This window comes from Lithobates pipiens, unplaced genomic scaffold, assembly GCF_037356315.1.
Source record: "Lithobates pipiens isolate NorthernLeopardFrog02 unplaced genomic scaffold, aLitPip1_a1.2 Scaffold_18, whole genome shotgun sequence".
NCBI lineage: Eukaryota > Metazoa > Chordata > Amphibia > Anura > Ranidae > Lithobates > Lithobates pipiens.
In genome coordinates this window covers 345,359,595-345,384,316 of record NW_027507758.1, presented here as the reverse complement: position 1 = coordinate 345,384,316, position 24,722 = coordinate 345,359,595, and the positions used below count along the sequence as shown (strand labels likewise).

The 24,722-nt window shown below is 38.5% G+C and overlaps 1 protein-coding gene across 3 annotated transcripts in view; it reads left to right on the top strand.

Annotated features, from left to right (window-relative positions):
* Positions 1–24,722, top strand: part of COL19A1 (collagen type XIX alpha 1 chain) — a 1,105,372-nt gene that overhangs the window by 728,326 nt on the left and 352,324 nt on the right. For all 3 annotated transcript variants that reach the window (XM_077487416.1, XM_077487415.1, XM_077487417.1), the window contains exons 19-20: positions 12,429–12,473; positions 15,601–15,642. In XM_077487416.1, the coding sequence (XP_077343542.1) occupies positions 12,429–12,473; positions 15,601–15,642 (87 nt within the window). The remainder of the gene's footprint in view (positions 1–12,428; positions 12,474–15,600; positions 15,643–24,722) is intronic.

Below are 24,722 nucleotides of genomic sequence, written 5' to 3'. Positions count from 1 at the left end.
CTTTTTTTTCTGCAATATTTTATTGGTAAAGAAAAGTAGGTTTACAATGCTCTTGAACAGTGTGCCGGAGGCAAAATTACCCATTACAATAAATGTTATAACAGTTCAGAACAAGCAACCATAAATGGCTGCAATGAAAATCAAGTCTAAGTCGACAAAGTGAATATTAGTTATAAGGTTTGGTTATGTTAAGTCTCCTAAAGTACAATGCTTACTACAATAAGAATTCTTCTGCCTAATGCTAATATAGAATTGGGTGTGTTTCGTAGATAGAATTGGAAATCCAAGAGTTGGTATGATGACTACAAACTTTGAGTGTGATATTTCGTCCACGTACCATATGACCAAAGCTGGTCGAATACCGGTGTTCAGTGATAAAGTGCTCTATTGGTTGAAGAGGGTTGTTCAAGATGTAAACCCTATTGGAAAGCAGAAAGGAAAAAAAAAGGGGAAAGAGTAAAAAGAGGGTGGATAAGGGGAGGGAAAGAATGAAGGGAGGGGGGATGGGTTATGAGGAGAGAAGAAAAAAAAGAGGGGGGGATGGGGTGGGGTTGAGATGGGGGCGGGGATAAAATTTAACTCCCAGTCTCCGTCAACATCCCCCACAAATTTATGCAAGATGGATAGAGTAGCCTAGTCTGAAAACTTTGGATATATAATTTGATATCTCGAGAAAGGTCCTTCCTCAATCTTCCCTTTGTTATGTCTTGTGTTATAATGGGGATAGCTGTTGAAATGTAGGAGTAGGATCATTAAGAGTCACAATTGCCTTGGGGTGTAGCATTGCCTGGTTCGTATGCTTTCCCTCTGGCTTTCTAAGTCACTGACCTAAAGTCAGTACATACTAGGGGATCTAACTTTATCTTCACCTGCTGCTTACTTGTTCCAGGTCAGTTACTCTAGAAACTATTTAAGACAAATATTAAAATTTTCTATTTTACCTTTCTAATTTAACCCTGCTGTCATTTTACGTAATTATGTCATAGGTAAATTTCACATGCAGACTTTAACCCTTAACATCAATATGTGCATGAAGCAGTAATGTCTACATAAATTATTGAATTCTTAATAATATTATTTAGTAAGTATTTAGCAAAATGTGCACACTGGTATGCAATTGTACTTTTGTATCCTATTGTTTTAAATAATTCAGATGTGATTATGACTTACATTGCTCGACTGATTGGTACAAAGCATAGGTCATTGTCATCATGGGTGCATGATGATTTGGAGGCTTGTTAAAAAGAGAGACACAATTTAAAGTCTTGTAATAAAACGAGCTAAATCAAATGAGATTCAACATTTGCAAAGAATAATTGGGCATGTATTTTTTGAACCTTTAGAAAGGTTTCTCAAGGGTGAATAATGAAAATGAAGCTATTTCTCTCTGGCTCCGTGATTAGCTAAACCAATGTACACAAAAATTGTAATAAGCGGCAAATTCTGTTATTGTGATTGCATAAAAAGAAAGCTTAAAGTGATTGTAAAGTTTTTCATTTTTTTTAATAACAAACATGTCATACTTACCTCCACTGTGCAGTTTGTTTTGCACAGAGTGGCCCCAAACACCGACTTCTGGGGTCCCTCGGTGGCTTTCGCGGCTCCTCCTCTTATCAGATAACCCCCTAGCAGAAGTGCTCTCCCGGGGGGGTTACCGCACGGGCGTGCTCCTGAGTCAAGCATTTGTGTCCATAGACACGAATGCCAGAATCAGCCCCACCCCCTGGTGCCCGCATCATTGGATTTGATTGACAGCAGTGGGAGCCAATGGTTGCGCTGCTATCGATCTATCCAATCAAAAGCCAAGAACCCCCCCAAGCAAAGGAAGAGTATGTCTCCGCCAGGTGAAATTCCAGGGCTCAGGTAAGTCAAACGGGGGGCTGGGGGGACGGTGGCTGCCAGGTGTTTTTTCACCTTAATGCATAGGATGCATTAAGGTGAAAATACACGAGGGTTTACAACCCCTTTAAAGTTTTAAATGTCCTTTTGTCCCATATGCATCTACTATAGAGTCAATGCGTGCCTGACACGTTGAAACGAAAGCCTCGTACACACAATCAGATTTTCAGACAAATGTTTGTCCATTTTTTTTTGCTTGCTAGTCTCATGTCGAAAGTGAAAAGGTTACTCACCATACGAAAGTTCTCGTATGACAGAATTCCGCTTCAGAAGTGACGTAATGTGTTTAATAGTTTTGTATGTATTCTTTCGTTTCTGAGCATGCGTAGTCTTGCTCTTACGATTTTTTTGGGATGAAAATCATACTGGTTAAACGAAAATCGGATGTTGTGTTCACATCCAACAAAAATTTTTGTCTGCACATCTAGCTTTTGTTGCACGAAAAATGTGGAATCGGCTGTCAAAATCACCATACTAACTGTCATGGTTATGCAATAGAGTTTGTCTGCTTACCTGTTTCCATGTGTTCATCTCTAGAGACCAGCCAACGCTCACCTGACTGCTTTTGTAATCCATCCTCTGGCATGACTCCACCCTAGCTCCTATCAGAGAACTCTATATTAACCTGTGCACTGCAGGCCAACCCTGCTGATCAACCATTGTGTATTCCTTTGTGTGTTTAGCTTCCTGTTACCTGCCGTGTGCACTTCTGTTGTTCCGTTACTGACTTTGGCGTGTCCTTGACTATCCCTGTTTGCCTGTGATCCTGACCTATTGGCGTGTTCCTGACTATTCCTGTCTGCTTGTGGCCCCAACCTTGGCTTTATCCCTCACTATCCCTATCCTCCTGTTGCCTACTGTGGGTGCGAGCTGGGGAACCCTGGGGGTCGCGACCTGGAGCCAGTTGCAGCCAAGTCCATCCTCACCACTAGAGGCTCTGGTAAAGACCTGCTGGCTCTTAGACTCCGCGCCCCAGGGAATCTTATGCTCTAACCTCGGTGGGATCTGTCTCTGTCCGCAGCAGTCAGCCTTAGGGTCCACAACCTTGCGGTGCACTCCTGATCCCTATGCTGTGCATCTGTCACCTCGCCTCAAGGTGACCTGACACTAACGATCAGAAAATCAGCAGATCTTTCATTGGACAAAATTTTACCTCCAATTTTCATATTGTGTGTACAGGCCTTTAGTTTTCAAATTCTGATGTGTGAGTTTATTGGTGTGTGTCAGAAACCATGAATCAGACTGAGACAGAAGTACAGTTAAATAATACTTGATTAATAATAATAATAAAAAAAGTAAATAGAGTAAACATAGTCAAAACATAGCATTCGGGAACCGGAACGCATAGTCAGACAAGCCAAAACGTCTGGTAGCCAGATATGAGCGTAGTAGAACAGCAAGCAGGATCTGGAGCCAGAAGGAATGTCAGCCAAGCAAGTCTTTAACAGGAACACAGGAGAGCGTCTGTACAGATGAGAAGGCAGAGATCAACTGGGCTGGACGGCTTAAGTAGGCAGGACTGACAAGCCGGATATCATCAACAGGGGAGTCACTGTTGAGAAATAGGAGCTGGCAATTAGCTGACAGCTGAGTGGCCAGCTTAGAGAAGGAAGGACTGAGCCCAGCCCTGACAGTACCCCCTCCTCAATGACCCCTTCCCCTCGGAGGACCACCAGGCTTGAGGATAAATCTCTATGGAAATCATGGAGGAGGACAGGGGAATGTACGTCCGAGGATGAGATTTAAGAGTGTTCCTCTGGACTGTACCCTTTCCAATGCACAGGGTCCTGTATGCGCCCATGGAATCTACGGGAGTCAACAATGGACTGTACTTCATACTACTCGTGGTTGTCAACCTGTACAGGGATAAGGACGAGCCACTGAGGTGTTAAAGCAGTTGCAGACCAAAGGTTTTAATAAGGAGACATGAAATACATTTTGAGATATGCATATTTGAAGGAACGTCTAATGCGTAAGCCACTGGGTTAATCCTGCGAAGAATACGGAAAGGCCCAATAAACCAAGGTGTGAACTTCAGAGAGCGGGAAAACAAAGTCAGAGGTTGTGAGATGACAGCTAGACCCTGTCCCCAACCTGGTATAAAGGCGCAAGCAGGCATCAGCATGGAGTCTGTACCTATCATTAGCATGTCGCAAAGCCTCCTGGACATGTGCATAAATGGAAGAAGACCATGGGGATGCTCCTCTAACACAGGAATACTCTGTGGAACAAACAAATCCGGCAACATGGAAGGTTGGAAACCACAGTTCACCATAAATGGGGACAATCTGGAAGCAGAATTCAAGGCAGTATTGTGAGCAAACTCTGCCCAATGTAAGAGGTCTTTACAAGTTGTTATGATGGTCAGAAATATAGCAACGTAGGAATTGCTCCAAGGACTGGCTCATTCTAGGTTCTTTGGATTCCCTCATCCCACAGAGAGACGTGTGAAGCCCAAGTGCATGGATTCATCTTCATAGACCGACTCGGTACCAGGAGGCATGGGAGGTGAGGGAGGCAAGGGTGGGACTGCAAAGTTCGGAGACAAATGTACAGGAGGCTTTCCTTAAATGGAAGTCTTTCTCTGAGTCTGGAATCAATGAGGGTGGCAAATGTGATCAACTTCTCCATCTCAGTGGGTATATCTCCGGCTGTTATCTCATCCTTGATGGAATCCGAGAGAACATGAGAAAAAGCAGCCACGAGGGCCTCATTGTTTCATGCAACCTCTGCTGCCAGAGTACGGAATTCAATGGAGTAGTTTGCAACAGTTCTCATACTTTGATGGACATGAGGCACTTTACAGCAGAAGCGAAGCATGTGGGAACGTCAAATACTTTAATAGAAGCCACAAACTCAGGGTAACACAAAATAACAGGTTTTTGCGTCTCCCATGTTCTGATCGGAGCAGCAGACACTTTTTGAGTGAACTCTCAATTGAAAATAGAAAAAAAGGGGGAAAGAGGTGTGTTGCGCTTCCTTAGATACCAAGAAAGAAATATAAAACTCATAAGGTAAATAGAGACTAACAATTCTCCTCAAAGTGTGAATAAAAAGTAAGTGCAATAGTGCTCAATACTTAAAACTTATAAAGTTGCATTCAAATAAACATCTGATATATAATGTGCTTGTGCATCATTCCAGTGTCCAAAAATAAGCGAATATGTGTCTAAGACTATAAAGTGCGTATAATTAATTAATATTGCAATATAGAAAAAAGGTGAAATATCTGTGATTAAACTACAAACAAATATGTACCAATAAATCAATGTGATAAAATGATCTAAAAAAGATTCTATGGATACTTTAAAAACGATGATCTAAAACGTGCAAAAACAGAGAGAAGTAATATTATATTCCTTGATACAAAAGAAAACGGAGTAGCAGCAAAATAGCAGCAAAAATGTGGATCTCGATAAAGTGTCCCATACACAGTCCAATCGCGCAACTTTAGAGTGTGATTTCACAATCAAACATAAAGTGCAATGTGCAAAAATAACTCTCCTCCAAACGGTGTCCCGTGTCAGTGCTGATAGTCCTAAATAATTACCTCACAGCTGCAAGGTATACAGCGAGACAATAAATTTGCAGGGGGAATTCCGGGGGGTCAGATAGACTGTGGCTGGGACTTCTTGACAGTGCCGCTCTTCCTTGCAGTTTTTGGCCGACAAGCAATGCTCAAAATAACAAGTGAAAGATATCCTCCATGGTGTAGTAATTTAAAACAAGCGATTTATTTGTAAAGATAAAACTACTCACAAACAGGAGCGAATAGGCAGGCACACACAGCTAAACAGATCGGTGGACGGTACGAACGTCACTTCTGTGGAGAGATAGGAGCTGGCAATTAGCCGACAGCTGAGTGGCCAGCTTAGAGAAGGAAGGGCTGAGCCCAGCTCTCACAGTGTGTCACCTTGTCCACAACAAATGTTGCACTTCTATCTCAATTATCTGGAGTACAACTGTGCAGTTCTTCACATTCTGGAAATTTGTATGCACATGTACAGGAGAGGCAGGGAACTGTCTATTACCAAAAAGAATCAGACACATCCATTTACTTTTTTGTCACATTCCTGAATCTATGTGTTTAAAACTACTTACAGTTAAAGATAAAAGTACTGGCTGAAACCAAGCACCATTTTTCTTATTATTTAGAAATCCAATTCTGTTCACCCTTTTATGTTGGCTTTCTGTGTTACTAAGGATCCCTTCATATCTTTGCATTGCAGTTAAGCACCGTAAACCATGCATTCCCCCAACACTTGTAACAGCTTCCGGACAGCCCATGTACTTTTACTTCAGCAGGGCGGTCTGTTAGCGTGAAATCACGTACAGGTACATCGCGGCCTCTTCTGGGTCTGGGGCCAGCGCGCACTGCCAGCGATCCGCTCCCACCGTGATTGGAGACAGCAGGGGCCAATCAGCGGATCAGGCATTTTCGCTGGCATCTAGCAATCTCTCCCGAGAGAGGCAGAATGGCAGTCTACCTATGTAAACAAGACGGATCGCCATTTTGTCAGAGGGGAAGATGGAGATCTTGTGTTTCTGCTAAGCAGGAACACAGATCTCTCTCTTCTTCCAGTCAAAGCATCCCTCACACAGTTAGCAAGCACTCCTTAAGAGCATATTTAATAGTTTTATCGACCCTGATGTTAACCCTTGCCCTGCCAGTGTCATTAGTACAGTAACAGTGAAATTTTTAGCACTGATTACTGTATTGGTGTCACTGGTTCCAAAAAAGTGTCACTTAGTGTCAGATTTGTCTACCGTAATGTCTCAGTCCCGCTAAAAAATGCTAATCGCTGCCTTTTTTAGTAAAAAGAAAAAGAAAAATGCCATAAAAACATCCCATAGTTCGTAGACGTGTAAATTTTGCGCAAACCAATCAATATACGCTTATTTGGATTTTTTTTACCACAAAAATGTTGAATCTTATTAGCCTAAATTGATGAAGAAACTTGCTTTTTTACATTTTTTTTATTGGATATGTTTTAGCAGAAAGTAAAAGATATATTTTTTTTCAAAATTGTCTTTTTTTGTTTATAGCACAAAAATGTAAAACCATAGAGATGATCAAATACCACAATAAGAAAGCTATACTTGTTTGGGTACAGTGTTGCATGAATGCACAATTACCAGTTAAATTATCGCAGTGGCAAATTGCAAAAAATGATCTAGTCAGGAAGAGGGTGAAACATTCAGGGGCTGAAGTGGATAAACTGCAATTCATAATGGCATAATGGTGCCATTCTCTTTGAATTGCACAAAAACACACAATTACAGTAGAGGGCAATGCAATTATACTGCAGCATACTACAATGCACAATCAATGTGGTGTGGTGCATGGCATTAAAATAGAACCAGCATTTTTATAATGCTAAGCCCTGGTTCACACTGATTGCCACTTTAAAAGCATGCTACTTTACTTGAAGTAACATGCTTTCAAAGCCACAGGTCAGTGTGATTTCAGGTGTAACTTGCCTGACATCTGTATGGCTTCATACACAGATATCTATGCAAATTGAACCTGAAATTGCAAAAAAATTGTGCAGGAACCTTCTTTTTAAATTGGTACGGCACCACAAGATCAGAGTCGTACCCATTTGGAAGGTCCATTGCCAACTAAGAACTGTCAAATCGCATGACAAGTCTCATTTACAAACATTTTAAGTTCGGGGTTATCTAAGCAGAGTATTCCGTTAATGACTACATGTTCTTTGGCGCTGCCATTTGTTCACAGTATGTTACTACATCATTTGAAGGAAAAAAAAGTGCAAGACCAGTGTGCACCTAAAACTTCACTTTATATCACTCACATTCATTGAATTCCACCATCCCCATAGGTATACCTTATATACCAGATAGACCTATTGTCCCTGATTAAAACAGTGCTGTTGCTGGGCAATTTTATAATGATGTATCCTCTGCAGTTTCTTAATTCTTGTAGTAAAACTCCAGTCTGTGCCATGTTATTTTTTCTTCTGGCCTGTCATCTGGCATGTGCTGCGGTCAGTGTACATATTTATAAAAAAAAAAAAAAAACAGATAAATATGAATACTAATGCACAAAGCAAAAAGTATAGGTCACTGAGTGGCTGCCGACATGAAATGGTGTTCCCACACAATAGCATAATTAAAGATAATATATAAATGTGGCGCTTATGCAATATAAACAATATAAAGTGCAATAGCTTCCAAAGTGACAATGAAATAGTATTGAATAATAAATGTGCAGAATATATAAATGCTGGTTAATCCCAAAAAAAAACAACGATCCCAAAATAATGTGCTAATACAAAAACCGCTATCAGTCCAAAAATAACAAGGATGCATATTAAAGTGCTTGTGAGAAAATTAATATATACAAATGTGACATCAGTGCAAAAATTCAGTTTCTATAGTGATCAGCTTCCACCATCCGCACACCAATGATGAGCCCCAGCCTCTTACCTCACAGGTCTAGTAGCGCTTCTGTTGTTGAATATCTCAAATATCCAGGCTCTTTTCCTTGGAGCCACCAGCCAAATCGGGTATTTTTTGGAAAGGAAACTCCACTGCAAGCGTTAGCCTCCTAGTCCTTAATATCCTCCACTCTCCTCCATTAAAAGCTCACATGGAATATAAAGAGATCTCCATAGTGCAGTATTCCAATAAAATATTTTATAACAGCTTTTAATGGAGAAGAGTGGAGGATATTAGGAAGATAACGCTTGCAGTGGAGTTTCCTTTCTAAAATATACCCGATTTGGCTGGATGCTCCAAGGAAAACAGCCTGGATATTTGAGATATTCAACAACATAAGCACTACTAGACTGATGGGGTCTTTATTTGAGGTGAGAGGCTGGGGCTCATCATTGGTGCGCGGATGGTGAAAGCTGATCACTATATTAACTGAATTTTTGCACTGTCACATTTGAATGTATATATTTTTTGCACAAGCACTTTAATATTAATCCTTGTCATTTTTGAACTGATCACAGTTTTTGTATTAGCACATTATTTTGGGATCGATCATTTTTTATATTTTTTTGGGGGTTTACCAGCATTTATATACTCGACACATTTATTATTCAATATTATTGCAGTGTCACTTTGGAAGCTATTGCACTTTATATTGTTCATATTGAGTAAGCGCCACATTTATATATTATCTTTAATATTTTAAAAAAACATACTAGCAGGTAGCTAAGCGGTTTTTTATTTTTTGGTAAAGGAGACTAAGCCCTTGCACAGACGATCGGAGATTCCGACGGAATGTGTCCGATCGGAGTGTTTTGTCGGATATTCCGACTGTGTGTGGTCTGCATCGGACTGTTTCCGTCGGAATATCCGTCGGACCAAATTTTCCAACTTGCCGGAAATATTTTCCGACAAAATGCTCCGATCGGACATACTCCGTTCATGTGTAGAGAATTCCGATCGGACAAAGTGCCACGCATGCTCAGATCAAATTCCTACATCAAAGCTATTGGCTACTAGCCTGAACATAGTCCCGTCGTAACAAAATAAAGTCATCACGTTCTAAACGATCGGATTTTCCAACAACTTCGTCCGACCGTGTGTATGCAACAGTTTCAGACAAAATCCGTCGGACAAAATCCGACCGACAAAATCCGACGGATTTGGTTGTCGGAATCTCCGACCGTGTGTACAAGGGCTAACTGTAGAAGTCTCTTCTACTAAAAAACCCTACTGGCTGGTTATGTTTTATGTTGTTATTTGCTTGTTTTTAGGGTTTACTTTGTTTTATAGCACAACTTCAGGAAACAAGCCAATGAAATCCTAATTGTATCCTTTGAATGTCTTAAGTGAATTAAATTTAGAAATTCCTTAGTTTGCCTGCAACCAAGATTTTTAAAAATCATGTTCATTCAAAATCAAACAAGTTCTTTATGTATCCTTCTGTACAAAATTGCAGAAACTTGCCACATTCATTCTGTATACCTGTCATGTTGCAATTTGTGTGAGTAAGGCTGCACAGATCTCAGAGAGAGGGTGGTGCGTGAACCAACCGACACACAATGGCCTACATTTTCACTAGCATCACCGTCATTTATCTACAAATATATCAAATTACATAACAGTGAAGTCATCTTCAGATGAATTTCAGGATTAAAATTAAAGCCAATGAACAGGTAGGTTATGACCAGTCAGTAAATGTAAAAAGTTAATGTTTGACTGCAGTGAAACATTTTCGTGTTTCAGTAAACTTTTATTAAAGATATAATCATGTATAACAGAGCATTGAAGCAATTATTGTTACGCTGGGGAGTACTATGTAACATCTGACCTGCTACAGCTACCACTGGTCAAAGTAGTATAACATACGCAATGTTTTACACATATACACTGATGATTTTACAATAAAATAAGATATTTCAAAAGACAGTATGTACCATAATTATCATAATGAGTAGATGATACATTTGGATTGGTTACATGCAATCATGGAAGCAAACATTCTCTAAGATGTCACCGGGCCTAGTTGGGGGCTAGTACTACTTATCACTTGTAGGGCTAATTGAAATAGGTGGGGAGGATAAGAAGCCCAAAGAATTCAAATGTGTGGATATTGGAGTTGAAGTCATATAGATAAACTAGCAAAGCCGTAAGGAGAATAGCACTTTGGAGGGTTTGCGAATGTAGAGGGAAGGGGTTGTGGGATAGGGTGGTTGGAATAAATCAGCTCCATCCTGCGAAGAGGCATCTTAAAGTAATTGAAAATCAATTATGGTTTATATGGCCAGTTGTTAATAGTCAAAATTTCTAGGCAGGTAGTGCTAATCAATTCGGTAAAGACATCTAAATTTGGTGGTCATGTCATTAAGGGTCTCCGCCAACTTCTCATTCAATATGAACCAAAAATCTTCTGCTTCCCTTTGTGCAATTAAGGTAAATCAGACCACCATGCCTCTTTAGGACCTATTTTGCTGCAATACATAACATTAAAGAACATAAAAGTTGAAATTATTTTTTGGTGCAGAATTGTAATTTTAGTTTTAAGAGAGCTTCTCAAAGGTCCTTGAGTTTGTACATTTATAGGACCTTGTGGTTTTTGGGAAAGGTTAAGTATCCATCACATTGGTGTATTGTGCATTCTACAGAATGGATTGTGTTAACTAAACCATTCTTTACTTTATGCTAATGAAAAATGAGAAACCTTTACAAAATTATTTATTTGAGTTCTAAATAGTAACTTGGGAAGTAATGAATATAATATTGTAGGCGCTGTTCATTATCTTATTGCATTACTAGGTGCAATCGGCTGAAACTTTAATCCAAAAGCTATTGTGTTCACTTTCAGACTGGGAAAACAAACATTTTGGAAAATGATATCTGGTAAACAAACATTAGTTCTCAGTATCTGAATCAATATATGGAAGGCTAATGTTAAATAGCGTTTTGCAGAAGCAGCTAAAAGTAGACTTGTTTTTTTTTTGTTGTGAGTAAAGAGCAGGCTTACAGGCTTCCAGTAAAAAAATTAATAAAAAAAATCACCCACAAATGTTTAGTTTTAGTTATATATTAAATGCATATGAAGAAAACGATATACATTTGTTATTTGCTATAATGTTTTTAATTGTAGCTATGCAGTGCTGGTTTTCAGCTCTTGTTGTTTCTCATTTCTGAAAATAATCTGGCACTTAACAGTCATAACTTGACTGTTTGATTCTACAGAAAAGTTTAGGACACATTAAATAAAGGCCAATCAAAGAAGCACAAAAATGTGTAATAACCAATCAAACAGCTTCTGTAATAGTAGCCTGCAGTGGAGTTCTGTAATAGTAGCCTGACAGTAGTAAATTACAATCTGATTGTTATTGTCTACTGGACTTTGCATATCAGTATTTCTTGTTACATTGACTATGTCTGTACAGTTCTATTATATTTCCTTTGGCATAATGCACTAATGGCATTTCAGATGTGAACGTAGTGCTTATGACAGTATTTTGACACTCAGCACTGCAACTACTACTGAGACCGCTAATACGACTGCTGTAGGGCCTGAATATTTGATCTTGATTTTATATCATGATCTGGAAAGCCCCCACTGCTTCTCCCAAAGCCTAGCTATTAGTAATTGACCATAGAGTGAAGTATGTTTAAATGACTTTGTCACGATATCCTTGTTGTCAAGATGTCTTCTGAATTACTTGTCAAGTTAATGTGCAATACGATGAGATTCAGAAGGAAACTTAACATATTGCTACTCCACCGTTTTAATTATGTGATGTAGAATCCATATTATAGTATGGGTCATTTTGTTTCAAAATAAATTAATATTCTCACAATAGAAGTGATGTGTAGGTCGGTAGAACTAAAAAGGCAAGTGGAGAATTAAAAGAAACCAAAGGTAATTCAGCGTACCCAGAAAAAATTGATGCATATCATTTTGAAATGTACTAACTAACCAAGAAAATACCAGCAGCATGGATAGCTTACTTGTATATTTGATGTCTTTTTTTTTCTCTGCACAGATGAATGTGAGGTTCTGTTTCTAAAACTTTTGCAATTGTATTTTGATCCAGGGTTTCCAAGGACAAGATGGACTTCCAGGTCAAAAGGGAGAAAAGGTAACATTTGCAGAAAGCAAAGTGAATTGACATTCATTATGTGCTGTTTGTTTTCCAGGGTTTTTTGGCTCTTTGCTTTCAGATGTATTGTGCCAAATGTCTAGTAATTGTGTCTCGCTTATTTGTTCCTGTGATGTCTTTTCCTGGCAGTATTTTACTCCATGGGTGGCTCTATTCAAGTCTATAAAGTCAGTCTGTAAATCAGTGTAGAATTAAAACACTATATAGGCACAGCTGCTTTCATGTTTATACTACATTTTATAGACAATGCTGTTTTTCAAGCACCATCCTCATGGTATAAAAATATATAGCATGTTCACAGTTTCCATATATTGCAATTTTTTTTGTAGTGAAGATAAGTAATGAATTCCTGGAATAATTATTAATATGTTTATTCATTTTTGCCTAATGTGCATAGATTTGTACAGAGCTGTTAAAGTCTTTTTTCGTAAACTATTTTCTGCCCAGTCAAGCTTGTAATTAAGATTTTGGTGACTGGAACATGAAGTGAGACAGTTACAAGAAGCTGACATTGCAATGTAAAACAGGGTTTGCAATCAGCCTTACATGAGGAGGCTTTTACAGAATTTCAAAAATGTAGGCCCTCCATCAAAATATTGTGCAATTATTAAGTTGTATGTTCAATTATGTTGAAGTTTACATTTAGCATTTGTGACAGGGCCATAGTGCTGAATCCCAAGACCCTGGTGCAGTGTTTGGACCCTGGGTCCCTGACAACCACCTCCTGTTTTATTAGTTGTTCTTTCTTTTTGCCTACTCTTGCAATAGAGCACACCAAACTGAAATTATTTTCCATCTCCCCCCAAATAACACTTAGCATAGCTCACTTACATTAAAACAAGATTAAGCTGAGATGCCACTGATACATTATCCATTGTGGAGCTGTACAAGGAAGTTTCAGACCAGTACAGGGATGCTTCTTCTTGCATCTTTTGTATTCAGTGAGGCCAGACATAGGGGACTTATCAAATCTGGTAGGGCAGGACATTCAAAATCATATTTTATATGTTTGATGTTTATTGTTGATATTACTGTGTTTGTAATTTTTATAAATCCTCTGCTTTCAGAAAATATATGGCTTGGGTAGTTCTTAGCTAATGTTATAGGATGAAAGGCATTAAGAGACGCTCCCGAAACAACTGCCTAAGCATCCATTTTTAGTCTCCTTCTGAAAATGTTAGTCACTTAGCTGTCAAATTAAGCCTTTGTCTTTAGCATTTTGATCCCCTTTTAAAAATTACGTTTTGATTAAAATAGGACTTTCTTTAAAATAAACCTGATACACATGAAACAAGATGAGTTTTGAAGAAAAGATTAAATAATGTAAAAATCAGATGTACTAAGAATTTTCTATTGCAGTATGCTGGGTAGAAACCTTTACTGCTCATTCCATTCCAATGACAACTGTTTTCACATGTGCTTGTATATCAGGATACCATATTGCCCTGCTAGGCAAATCTTTGTGTTTAATTATTTTCACGTTGTTCTTTTATATCCTAAAACTCTAATAAAGATATATTGCAAAAAACAAAAAAATGTAGAATGTAGAAAGCACATTACCTTTAAAATTCATTACCTGCCAGGAAAAATTATTACATTATTTACACCTTTGATTTAAATCCTTTTCCGTCTGCATAACAGAAAGTTATACAGTTCACCGCTCTCAGCACATTTCTGTGCCTGGACACTGCACACGATGCTTCAAAATGAGCATTTCTAGGAAAGAATTTCATAAATCCAGGCACAGACATGCAGATAAAGCAAAAATATGCTACTATGTTGTGAACTGCTGCATGTTTGAGCAATTCTGCTAATTATATAGACACAATGGGGTTGATTTACTAAAGGCAAATCCACTTTGCACTTTGGAAGTGCATGTGGAAGTGCAGTCGCTTTAGATCTGCGGGGAAGATCTGAAATGGGTGGGAGTTTTGTTGATTTTATCATCTAATCATGTACAAGCAAAAATGCTGTTCTTTCATTCTCCTTGTATGTCCCCCTCGGATCTACAGCAACTGCACTTCCGAGTGCACTGACAGAGCACTTGTAATACAAAGTGGATTTACTTTTAGTAAATAACCCCCCCCCCCCCAGGTTGATTTAGTAAAGACAAATAAGTTTTTTACTTTGCAAGGAAAGTTGCACTTTGCAAGGAAAGTTGCACTTTGCAAGGGAATTTGCCTCAGGGCTAAGTGAATGTGGTGAAGTTTAACTTTGTAAAGAACACTAAACACGTACAAAGAAAGTTGAAAAACATTCAATCTTTGCTTGCACATGATTGGATGATGGACATCAGCAGAGAGTAACCTTATTCGCTAAGCTCCCGGCAAAGTGAACAGCCTAATTACCTTATATGCAGTGTATTGTGTTTTTTACAAAAAAATAAAAATATGTAAGCAACCCGGTGGACATTGACAAATAACTGTAATTTTTCTTTAAAAATATGCCTGACTTCTCATTTTACTTGAAATTGGAATCTATTTGCATATAACAATAACTACAGTAAGCTATTTTTGACAAATTGTTTGCCAAACATTTTGTCATTCATTCTGTTGAAAACATAGGTGCATGTATGTGTCAGCAAAATAGCGTATTTTCCAAGAAATAAATAAAGTGGTTGTCAAAGTCCACAAATGACTTTTTGCAGCTTTGATTTGTCACACTGCATGTGCAAAGCCTATTGCACAGTGTTTTTACTAGAGTCACAGACCTTATGTATAATTTTTCACTGCTTCTATCAGTTCGTAAGTAAATTGTGGATTTAAAGCAACCCGCAATAAGTAAACACAGCAGCTTATGTAGCTTGGAAGAATGATGATCTTATCTGTCCCGACTTTATTACATTTACTGCTATTTTATAACAAATGCATATTTATGATGAATTCTAATTTGTCCAGTGCAAGAACTTGATTAGTGTTTAATGTGTCGTTTATTCTCGTTTTGTATAGTAAACCCATCCTCATTATATAAATTACAGTGCTTATCGTCCCTGCTCCAAATACATTAGTTTGATGCTCTTTTGTAAAATGTAAGCTTGCAGGGACTTGGTAAATGTTGTTTTTCACAAGGATTATTCCAGTTGTTTTCTTATTGTTTTGATTTGTAGGGGGACGTCGGTCCAAGAGGATTACCCGGCCTGCCAGGATTGGTAATTATATAACAGCGCAAATTAGGTTTCAAATTGTACAACATGTGAAGTAGGTGCCATAAAATCCATAAGGTTTAGTGCCTAGCCAGCAGAGCAGGCAGCAACAAAGCTAATAAATACAGGCAAATGGGTTTCTGTAAAATCATTATTTTGAAACAAAATAGCCTAGTGTGAGTGCTGTTCTGCATGGTTCATGATCATAAAACCATCTAAAAAAAACTATGTTGTTTCTTAAGAAGTGTGTTACAGTAAATATGCTATTGACAGAATCTTTAGGAAAAATATTGCTAAAGCTGTGCCTTCTTATGCAAAATATTTTATCTAGATATTGCCAAATGTTGACTTGCTTCCTCAAGCTGAGGTTTGAATAATACAATAATTGTTGCTTAAACTAGCTATATGATAAAATGTGTTTATTAAAAGCATAATAAGACAGCTAGCATTTTTATGGAGCGTAATGTAGAATTCCTGGCAAACTACTACAAAGTTAAACTACATATATGGTTGCTGTTTTGAGGTTATCTGACATCAAATTTCTACTTTTGGACAACTATTCTTGCCATACACATCTCAGCTTTTCATAAAGATGTCTCTGTTACTGCCTGGTTTCCATTACTGCTTCCTGGTTTAGCTTTAACACATCCTTTGCCAGCTCCCTTGCAAGAGGAGCTTGGTTAATGTAGACTTTATATGCGAGTGTTCGGTATCATCAGCATGCTTTAGGCCTTTTTGGATTTGTGTAGGCACAACAGTCTCAGAACATTTTACAGTCCTGGCCTTTCTGATTGCAAAGGCAGAATTCGTTTTTTTATCTTAATGCATTTTTTGCATTAACCCCCCTGACGGTCTTCCCGAGTCTGGCTCGGGGTGGATTTTTTGTACCATTAGCGGTAACCCCGAGCCAGACTCGGGACTGCATCACTGGATCCAGGAGCAGGTTTACTTACCTTCTCCCTCGGATCCAGCGTTGTCTTCCCGCTGTACGAGCGAGCCGTGTCTCGCTCGATCTATCACGGAGCCGATCTACGTTCCCTGCGAGCGTTGCGACGCACGGGGATGGAGATCGGCGCCAAATTCAAAAAGTGAAACACACAGCATACATACAGTATAATGTAATCTTACAGATTACATTGCTGTATGTAAATATTTCATAACCCCTTTGTACCTAGTGGTCTGCCCAGTGCATGCAGTTTTATATTATAAAAACTGTTCTTTATGCCTGGAAACTGGATATTGTCCATAGCAACCAAAACTGTCCCTTTACAGTGATGTGAAAAAGTGTTTGCCCCCTTCCTCATTTCCTGTTCCTTTGCATGTTTGTCACACTTAAGTGTTTCGGAACATCAAACCAATTTAAACAATAGTCAAGGACAACACAAGTAAACACAAAATGCAATTTGTAAATGAAGGTGTTTATTATTAAAGGTGAAAAAAAATCCAAACCATCATGGCCCTGTGTGAAAAAGTGATTGCCCCCCTTGTTAAAACATACTATAACTGTGGTTGTCCACACCTGAGTTCAATTTCTCTAGCCACACCCAGGCCTGATTATTGCCACACCTGTTCACAATCAAGGCATCACTTAAATAGGAGCTGCTTGACACAGTAAGGTCCACCAGAAGATCCTTAAAAGCTACACATCATGCCGAGACCCAAAGAAATTCAGGAACAATTGAGAAAGAAAGTAATTGAGATCTATCAGTCTGGAAAGGGTTATAAAGCCATTTCCAAAGCTTTGGGAATCCAGCGAACCACAGTGAGAGCCATTATCCACAAATGGCGAAGACATGGAACAGTGGTGAACCTTCCCAGGAGTGGCCGGCCGCCCAAAATTACCCCAGGAGCGCAGCGATGACTCATCCAAGAGGTCACAAAAGCCCCCACAACAACGTCCAAGGAACTGCAGGCCTCACTTGCCTCAGTTAAGGTCAGCGTTCATGCCTCCACCATCAGGAAAAGACTGGGCAAAAATGGCCTGCATGGCAGAGTTCCAAGGAGAAAACCACTGCTGAGCAAAAAGAACATCAAAGCTCGTCTCAATTTCTCCACAACACATCTTGATGATCCCCAAGACTTTTGGGACAACATTCTGTGGACCGATGAGACAAAAGTGGAACTCTTTGGAAGGTGTGTGTCCAAGTATATCTGGCGTAGAAGGAACACTGCATTTCATAAAAAGAACATTATACCAACAGTAAAATATGGTGGTGGTAGTGTGATGGTCTGGGGCTGTTTTGCTGCTTCAGGACCTGGAAGACTTGCCGTGATAAAAGGAACTATGAATTCTGCTGTCTACCAAGAGATCCTGAAGGAGAATGTCCGACCATCTGTTCGTGTACTCAAGCTGAAAAGAAACTTGGGTTCTGCAGCAGGACAATGATCCTAAACACACCAGCAAGTCCACCACCGAATGGCTGAAGAAAAACAAAATGAAGACTTTGGAGTGGCCTAGCCAAAGTCCTGACCTGAATCCTATTGAGATGTTGTGGTATGACCTTAAAAAGGCCGTTCATGCTCGAAAACCCTCTAATGTAACTGAATTAGGACAATTCTGCAAAGATGAGTGGGCCAAAATTCCTCCAGGACGCTGTAAAAGCCTGATTGCACGTTATCGAAAACGCTTGGTTGCAGTTGTTGCTGCTAAGGGTGGCCCAACCAGTTATTAGGTTTAGGGGGCAATCACTTTTTCACACAGGGCCATGATGGTTTGGATTTTTTTCACCTTTAATAATAAACACCTTCATTTACAAATTGCATTTTGTGTTTACTGTTTACTTGTGTTGTCCTTGACTATTGTTTAAATTGGTTTGATTTTCCGAAACACTTAAGTGTGACAAACATGCAAAGGAACAGGAAATGAGGAAGGGGGCAAACACTTTTTCACATCACTGTACATCAAAAATGATTTTAGACCAGCTAGAAAACAGCGATAATAAATAAGAATCACTCGCAGAATTGAGCGACAGCGATTTGTGGGGAGATCCGTCATCAAATATTGAAAAGTAATGACAGTGACAATTCTGCAACTGAGCAAATTTCAGTGTTTTTGATTTGATTACATTATTGAATAATTTTTATTATTGTTATATTATTATTTGGTACAATTATTTATAGTTATTTATTATATTATAATTTATGATTTAATTTTTCAAACTTTATTATACCCGGGATGTCTGCTAGACTCTGGTTTGGACAGATTTAAGAGAGTTATTCCTAAGAATTACAGGACTACAATATAAAATGCCAAATTTTCATGCAAAATAATTGTACCGCTTTTAGCACCTAAAATCCAAAATAATCGTACCGCCAGGGAGGTTAAGATAAAAAAACCTTCTGTGTGCAGCAGCCCCCCTCAGCCCCACACCCCCTAATATTTACCCGAGCCCCATCTAGATCCAGCGATGTTGTAAGAGTTTCACAGCTGCCGGGTACTCCCCTCCTTATTGGCTGAGACAGCAGCATGGAGCCATAGTCAGTCAGTCACTGAGGAGAGAAGGAGGGTGGGGCTGGGCCACGGCTCTGTGTCTGAAAGGACACAGGGAGCTGCTGCTTGCTGTGGGGGCACTCAACATGAGGGAGGAGCCAGGAGCACTGAAGTGGGACCCAAGAAGATGGGCTGCTCTGTGCAAAACCACTGCACAGAGCAGGTAAGTTTAACATCTTTGTTATTTTTAACTAAAAAAAACAAAAAAACAAGACTTTCGGATCACTTTAGGTCATTACCCACATAGCAAGGTTAATTTGCCACAAATATGTGGCAGTGTTTAATTGTAAGTCTGTTAACTTGCTGCACATTTTCTATGGCAACTTTTACACTTACAGAGCACTTGAAGCAGAAGCTAGCTCTAGATGACACTTATAATTTGTAGAAAATTTGCTTGGCAAGTTTCTAGCAAAAGCAATGTTGCAATTGTGAGTCTACAGCAAGAATTCTGCAAGTCTACAGCATCAAAATACAGCCACAGTGACCCATGTGGTGGGATGACTATTGCACAACATAACTGAATGAGAACTTGTAGAATGTTTGCAAAGAAAGTTGCTGCAATTGTGCAACAAACTTGTGAGTCTAGCAATATCTTAGCAAATCATTTTCAAACTTGCTGCACAATTACTTGCTCTCTGGGTAGCCCATGGTCACAGTGCTCCCATACTCTTTACCCAGTATTATATTCCAGCCGCATCCTGGCCAATCCAGCTGTATATTAATTTCCCAAGATATAGGTCACAGACAGGCAACAAGAAGAGATTAATCTGGATCTTTATTTTCTGCTTTGCTTTACTGTAAATATTTGAGAACATAACTGTCACTAACATCCAAAAACATCCATCACAGAACAGTGATACTTAGCTTGATTAAGTGTACTACTTCAACTCTACTCTCCCTAGGCTTTGTCTAGGCTTTCACCAGCCAGGAAAGGCCACTGTCTGGATAAAATACTGTACATCCTGCTGACTAAGGATGTAGGCACTCCCAGACACACCCTGCTCATTGCACATAGGTGATCATGCCTTTTATCTGACCAATAAAGAAGCTGGAGATTTAGAAGTGTCAGAAAAAACAGATTTTACAAATGGAAAGTTGAATTGCCTAATCAGAAAATGAGTGTGTCATCTGTTTTACTGTACAGTTTGGAAATATGTGGACATTGTATAACTGACTGTAGAAAATTACAAATCCTCTGACATGTGAAATAGTAAACATACATGTATTTTACCTGTATATATTAGCACTTCTTGGAGCTTTGCATTAAAACAACTGTATCACTCATAGGTGTGCACACAGGGTGTGTCCCGGGTATATATATATACAATATCTCACAAAAGTGAGTACACCCCTCACATTTTTGTAAATATTTCATATCTTTTCATGTGATATGTAAATACACACACACACACACTAATGCAATAGTCTTGCACACCTATGCTATCACTTGAAATAAGAATTATATTAAAATACACCTACAAAAGAACATTCATCATATTTATTACCCTTGGCTAGTAAGTCTTCACTCAGTGTCTCACAGTATATTGTTGTTCCATCCACAAGCCTCCCGCCAAGAGTTATATTAAATTTGACACCCTTTCCAGCCTCATCAATAAACATTATAGTTTAACCATGCACAATTGTTGTAGCTGTGCATTTGGTTCAGATTTCTTTTCAGCAAATTCATTGCTGTTAATTGCTTAAAATGAAGGGGCATCATTCATTTGTGGTATCACCTCCTCCCCTCTCATTTTTCTGGGCACCAAAATGCTTGGAGATGTATAGCTAAATAGATAGATAGATAGATAGATAGATAGATAGATAGATAGATAGATAGATAGATAGGTTTTTGTTCAAGTTATTCTAAAATGGATGCAGATAAAATAACAGATATCATAGGCATACAGAAAAAAATATACACCAATGGAAGGAGCACCAGAGCCAAGCATTAAAGGAGTCCAAATTTATTCATTTTTTAGACTAAAAAAATCCAATACATTTTAGAGTCAGAAAAAATACCTTTCTTATCTCCATTGCTCACTAATTGCTCACACAAATGCTGCTAACCAGTAATTCTCCTAATCCAGCAGTTAGTTTCCCTAAAAAGATTCACACAGGAAATCTCTATGCTGAGTCCATTCAAGTTTCTTATTTTAACTGAAGCCATGTTGAAGGGAAAGTTATTTTTTCTGAAATCTGAAATGCATTGGCTGTTTTTAGTGTAAACCAATTAATGAATTTGGACTCTTTGGTCTGGTGCTCCTTCCATTGGTACTTTTTTTCTTTTTCTGGGAACCTGCTGGATACCCGCTGGTGGGTAACTATTTTGAGCAGCCAAACTTGAGCCAATGAGTTTTGTTTTTTTGCCCTCTCACCACTTTGTATGAACTCACATCAAAAGTTCCAGTGCCTCTTGGATTTTTTTTTTTTTTCATCATACATACAGGCACTAAACGCCAAATACCAGGATTTATGTAACATGTCAGTATCAGTAATAAGCAAGTATGGACAGCTTGAAGAGTTGATGAAGGAAGTCAAAATAATATGAACCCCTTTAGGATTAATATGCCCACTAGGTGTTCTACGAATTTGTTTACAAATTTACTATACCCACTAATTGTTGTAGCACATTATGGCGGAGGTTGCATGTGGCCATCTTTTTCTATAATTAAAAAAAATAATAATAATAACCCCAATGTTAGCTAGGAACATATTTACCATTATTTTATAACACATGCTTACAAAAACTCAACATGATGTAGATAAAAGCAGCAAAGCAGATAATAGTATCATACAAGGAAGTGTGCCAAAAGCAGAGCATATAAAAGTACTATTCTGTACAGGTTGCTACCTAGAGCTGGATCTAATTATTGGCCACGTAAAACCTGGATATTCGTTTTGTGCTTCAATTCATGTACCACTTTATTTTATGTTCATTGATTTTAAAAAATGTATCACCAAAATTAATTACCAATATTGTATGTGTAGTGGTTCCTCTATCTGAAAATCATAATTCGTTTTAAAAAAAATTAAACCAAAAGTAAAGTATCTAGTGCAGCAAAGTTATAGCAGTAGGAAAAAGAAGAATGTTTTACTGATAGGGAATGGTAGATTAAATACTAAGCTGGCTGGTTTGACTGCTGGAGTATAATGCCAGTCCTGTGATTACAGCCACAATGGGACCTCCATGTTGGCAGTAGTAATATGTGAAGCCTGTCCATATTTCATGCAATTTCCAACTGGCATGAAATCTCAAAGTGCATTATTGAGATCTCTTCTGTTTAAAATGGTTTTATCTGGTTTACTATCCAGTGCCATGGTCAGGCTTATTTAGAGGCACAGAGTGGATTGGTCCCCCTAGCTATATTATTGCATAATAATTACAAAATGATGTGAAGCTTAGCAGATCTGCATAGCTGTGAATTTCAATCAACAGTTGAAAACGTTTTTTGTTTTTTTTGCATCGAGCGAAGAGCACATTGAGGTGTTTTTAGTTTTAGTGGATTCTCTAACCTGCCAATATACTTTCCATATCTCTGAAACACACATTTAATGAATGACTTGTCCTTATGTTATAGTAATATTAATTTGGTTGTTGTGTATTTGATAATCAGGTTTTTTTTGTTAAAATATATGTCTGCAAAGAAAATAGACATTTCTAATCAGTGTTCAGAATAAGGGACTGATTCTATGCTGTAATGCAAAGGAGACAAGTAAGCTTTAATCCTGAGCAATCAATCAAATTTTAACATATTGGATTGCCAATAATGAATACGGGTAGAATGCATTCATACCATTGTGCAATAGCATCCCTCGTTTAATGCCAGTAGAAATAGCATAAAGTTTGTTATGAGACCAGAAATATTAAGAAAATAATACATTTAAATCAGCTTTACATTGTGGCTCTTGCCACCTTTGTTTAAGAATATGTAATTTTAAAATCCTGAGGCTATCATGGATTGTAAAGCAGACATTTCTTTGTCCAGAGTCAAATAGGAATATACTGTATATTTAAAATCAAATGCTCACTGCTGTCAATAGCAAACCAAAGTTTTTTAAATTGGATACACAGTCAAATTGCTATATTTTGATTACTTTGATGATGTGTGATGGTGGTGGTTTTAATGCCATGTACTAAATAGATATACTGAATGCAATGAGCTTAGAGTTTGAGTCGAACTCATGTTCGACTCGAACATTGCCTGTTCATAGAACAGCGAACAATTTGGGGTGTTTGTGGCAAATTCGAAAAGCCGCGGAACACCCTGTACAAGTCTATGGGAGAAATCTAAAGTGCTAATTTTAAAGGCTAATATGCAAGTTATTGTCCTAAAAAAGTATTTGGGGACATGGGTCCTGCCCCAAGGGACATGTATCAATGCAACGCATGTTTGTTCGGGAGCAGTGATTTTAATAATGCTTAAAGTGAAACAATAAAAGTGTAATATTCCTTTAACCACTTAACGACCAGCGCACGCCAATGTACGTCCTATTTTTGAAGAGGGATATCTTGGTAACGGCAGCAGCTGCTGCCACAACCTAGATATCCATCTCTTCAGGCGCCGGTCATGTGTGCGATAACGGTGGTTTACATTCGCTGTAATAGGAATAAAAGTGATCCATTAATAATTTTTTTTAAAAAGTGTAAAAATAAATAAAATCAAGTAAAATGAATAAGAAAAAAAATAAAAATTTTAAACCCCCCCCCCTCCGTCCCGATGAACTCGCGCACAGAAGCGAACGCATACGTGAGTAGCGCCCGCATATGAAAACTGCAGTCAAACCACACATGTGAGGTATCGTCGCGATCGGTAGACCTCCTCTGTAACGCAAAACATGCAACCTGTAGAATTTTTTAAATGTTGCTAATGGAGATTTTTGAGGGTAAATCTTTGACGCCATTCCACGAGCGGGTGCAATTTTGAAGCATGACATGTTGGGTATAAATTTACTCGGCGTAACATTATCTTTCACAATCTAAAAAAAAATTGGGCTCATTTTACTGTTGTCTTATTTTTTTATTCAAAAAAAGGGAATTTTTTCCAAAAAAAAGTGCGCTTGTAAGACCGCTGCTCAAATACGGTGTAAAAAAAAAGTATTGCAATGGCCGCCATTTTATTCTCTAGGGTGTTGGAAAAAATACAAAATATAATGTTTGGGGGTTCTAAGTAATTTTCTAGCAAAAATAACTGTTTTAAACATGTAAACACCAAATCTGAAAAAGAGGCCTGGTCCTTAAGTGGTTAAATGTTGTACTGGGGGGGGGGGGGTATAGCATGCCTGCAAAGGGGCACATGTTTCCCGTGCTTAGAACTGTCCCTGCAGAAAGTGTAATTTCTGCGGGAAAACAAGTAATTTAAAAGCACTCGCGGCTATAATAAATTGCTGGCTCCCCGTAATACAGAGAACAGTCATTGAAAGTCATTGATAAAAAAAGCATGGGGTTCCCCCAAATTCAATTACCAGGCCCTTCAGGTCTGGTATGGATATTAAGGGGAACTCCACGCCAATTTAAAAAAAAAATGGAATGGAGTTCCCCCCAAAAATCCATACCAGACCCTTTATCCGAGCACGCAACCTGGCAGGCCGCAGGAAA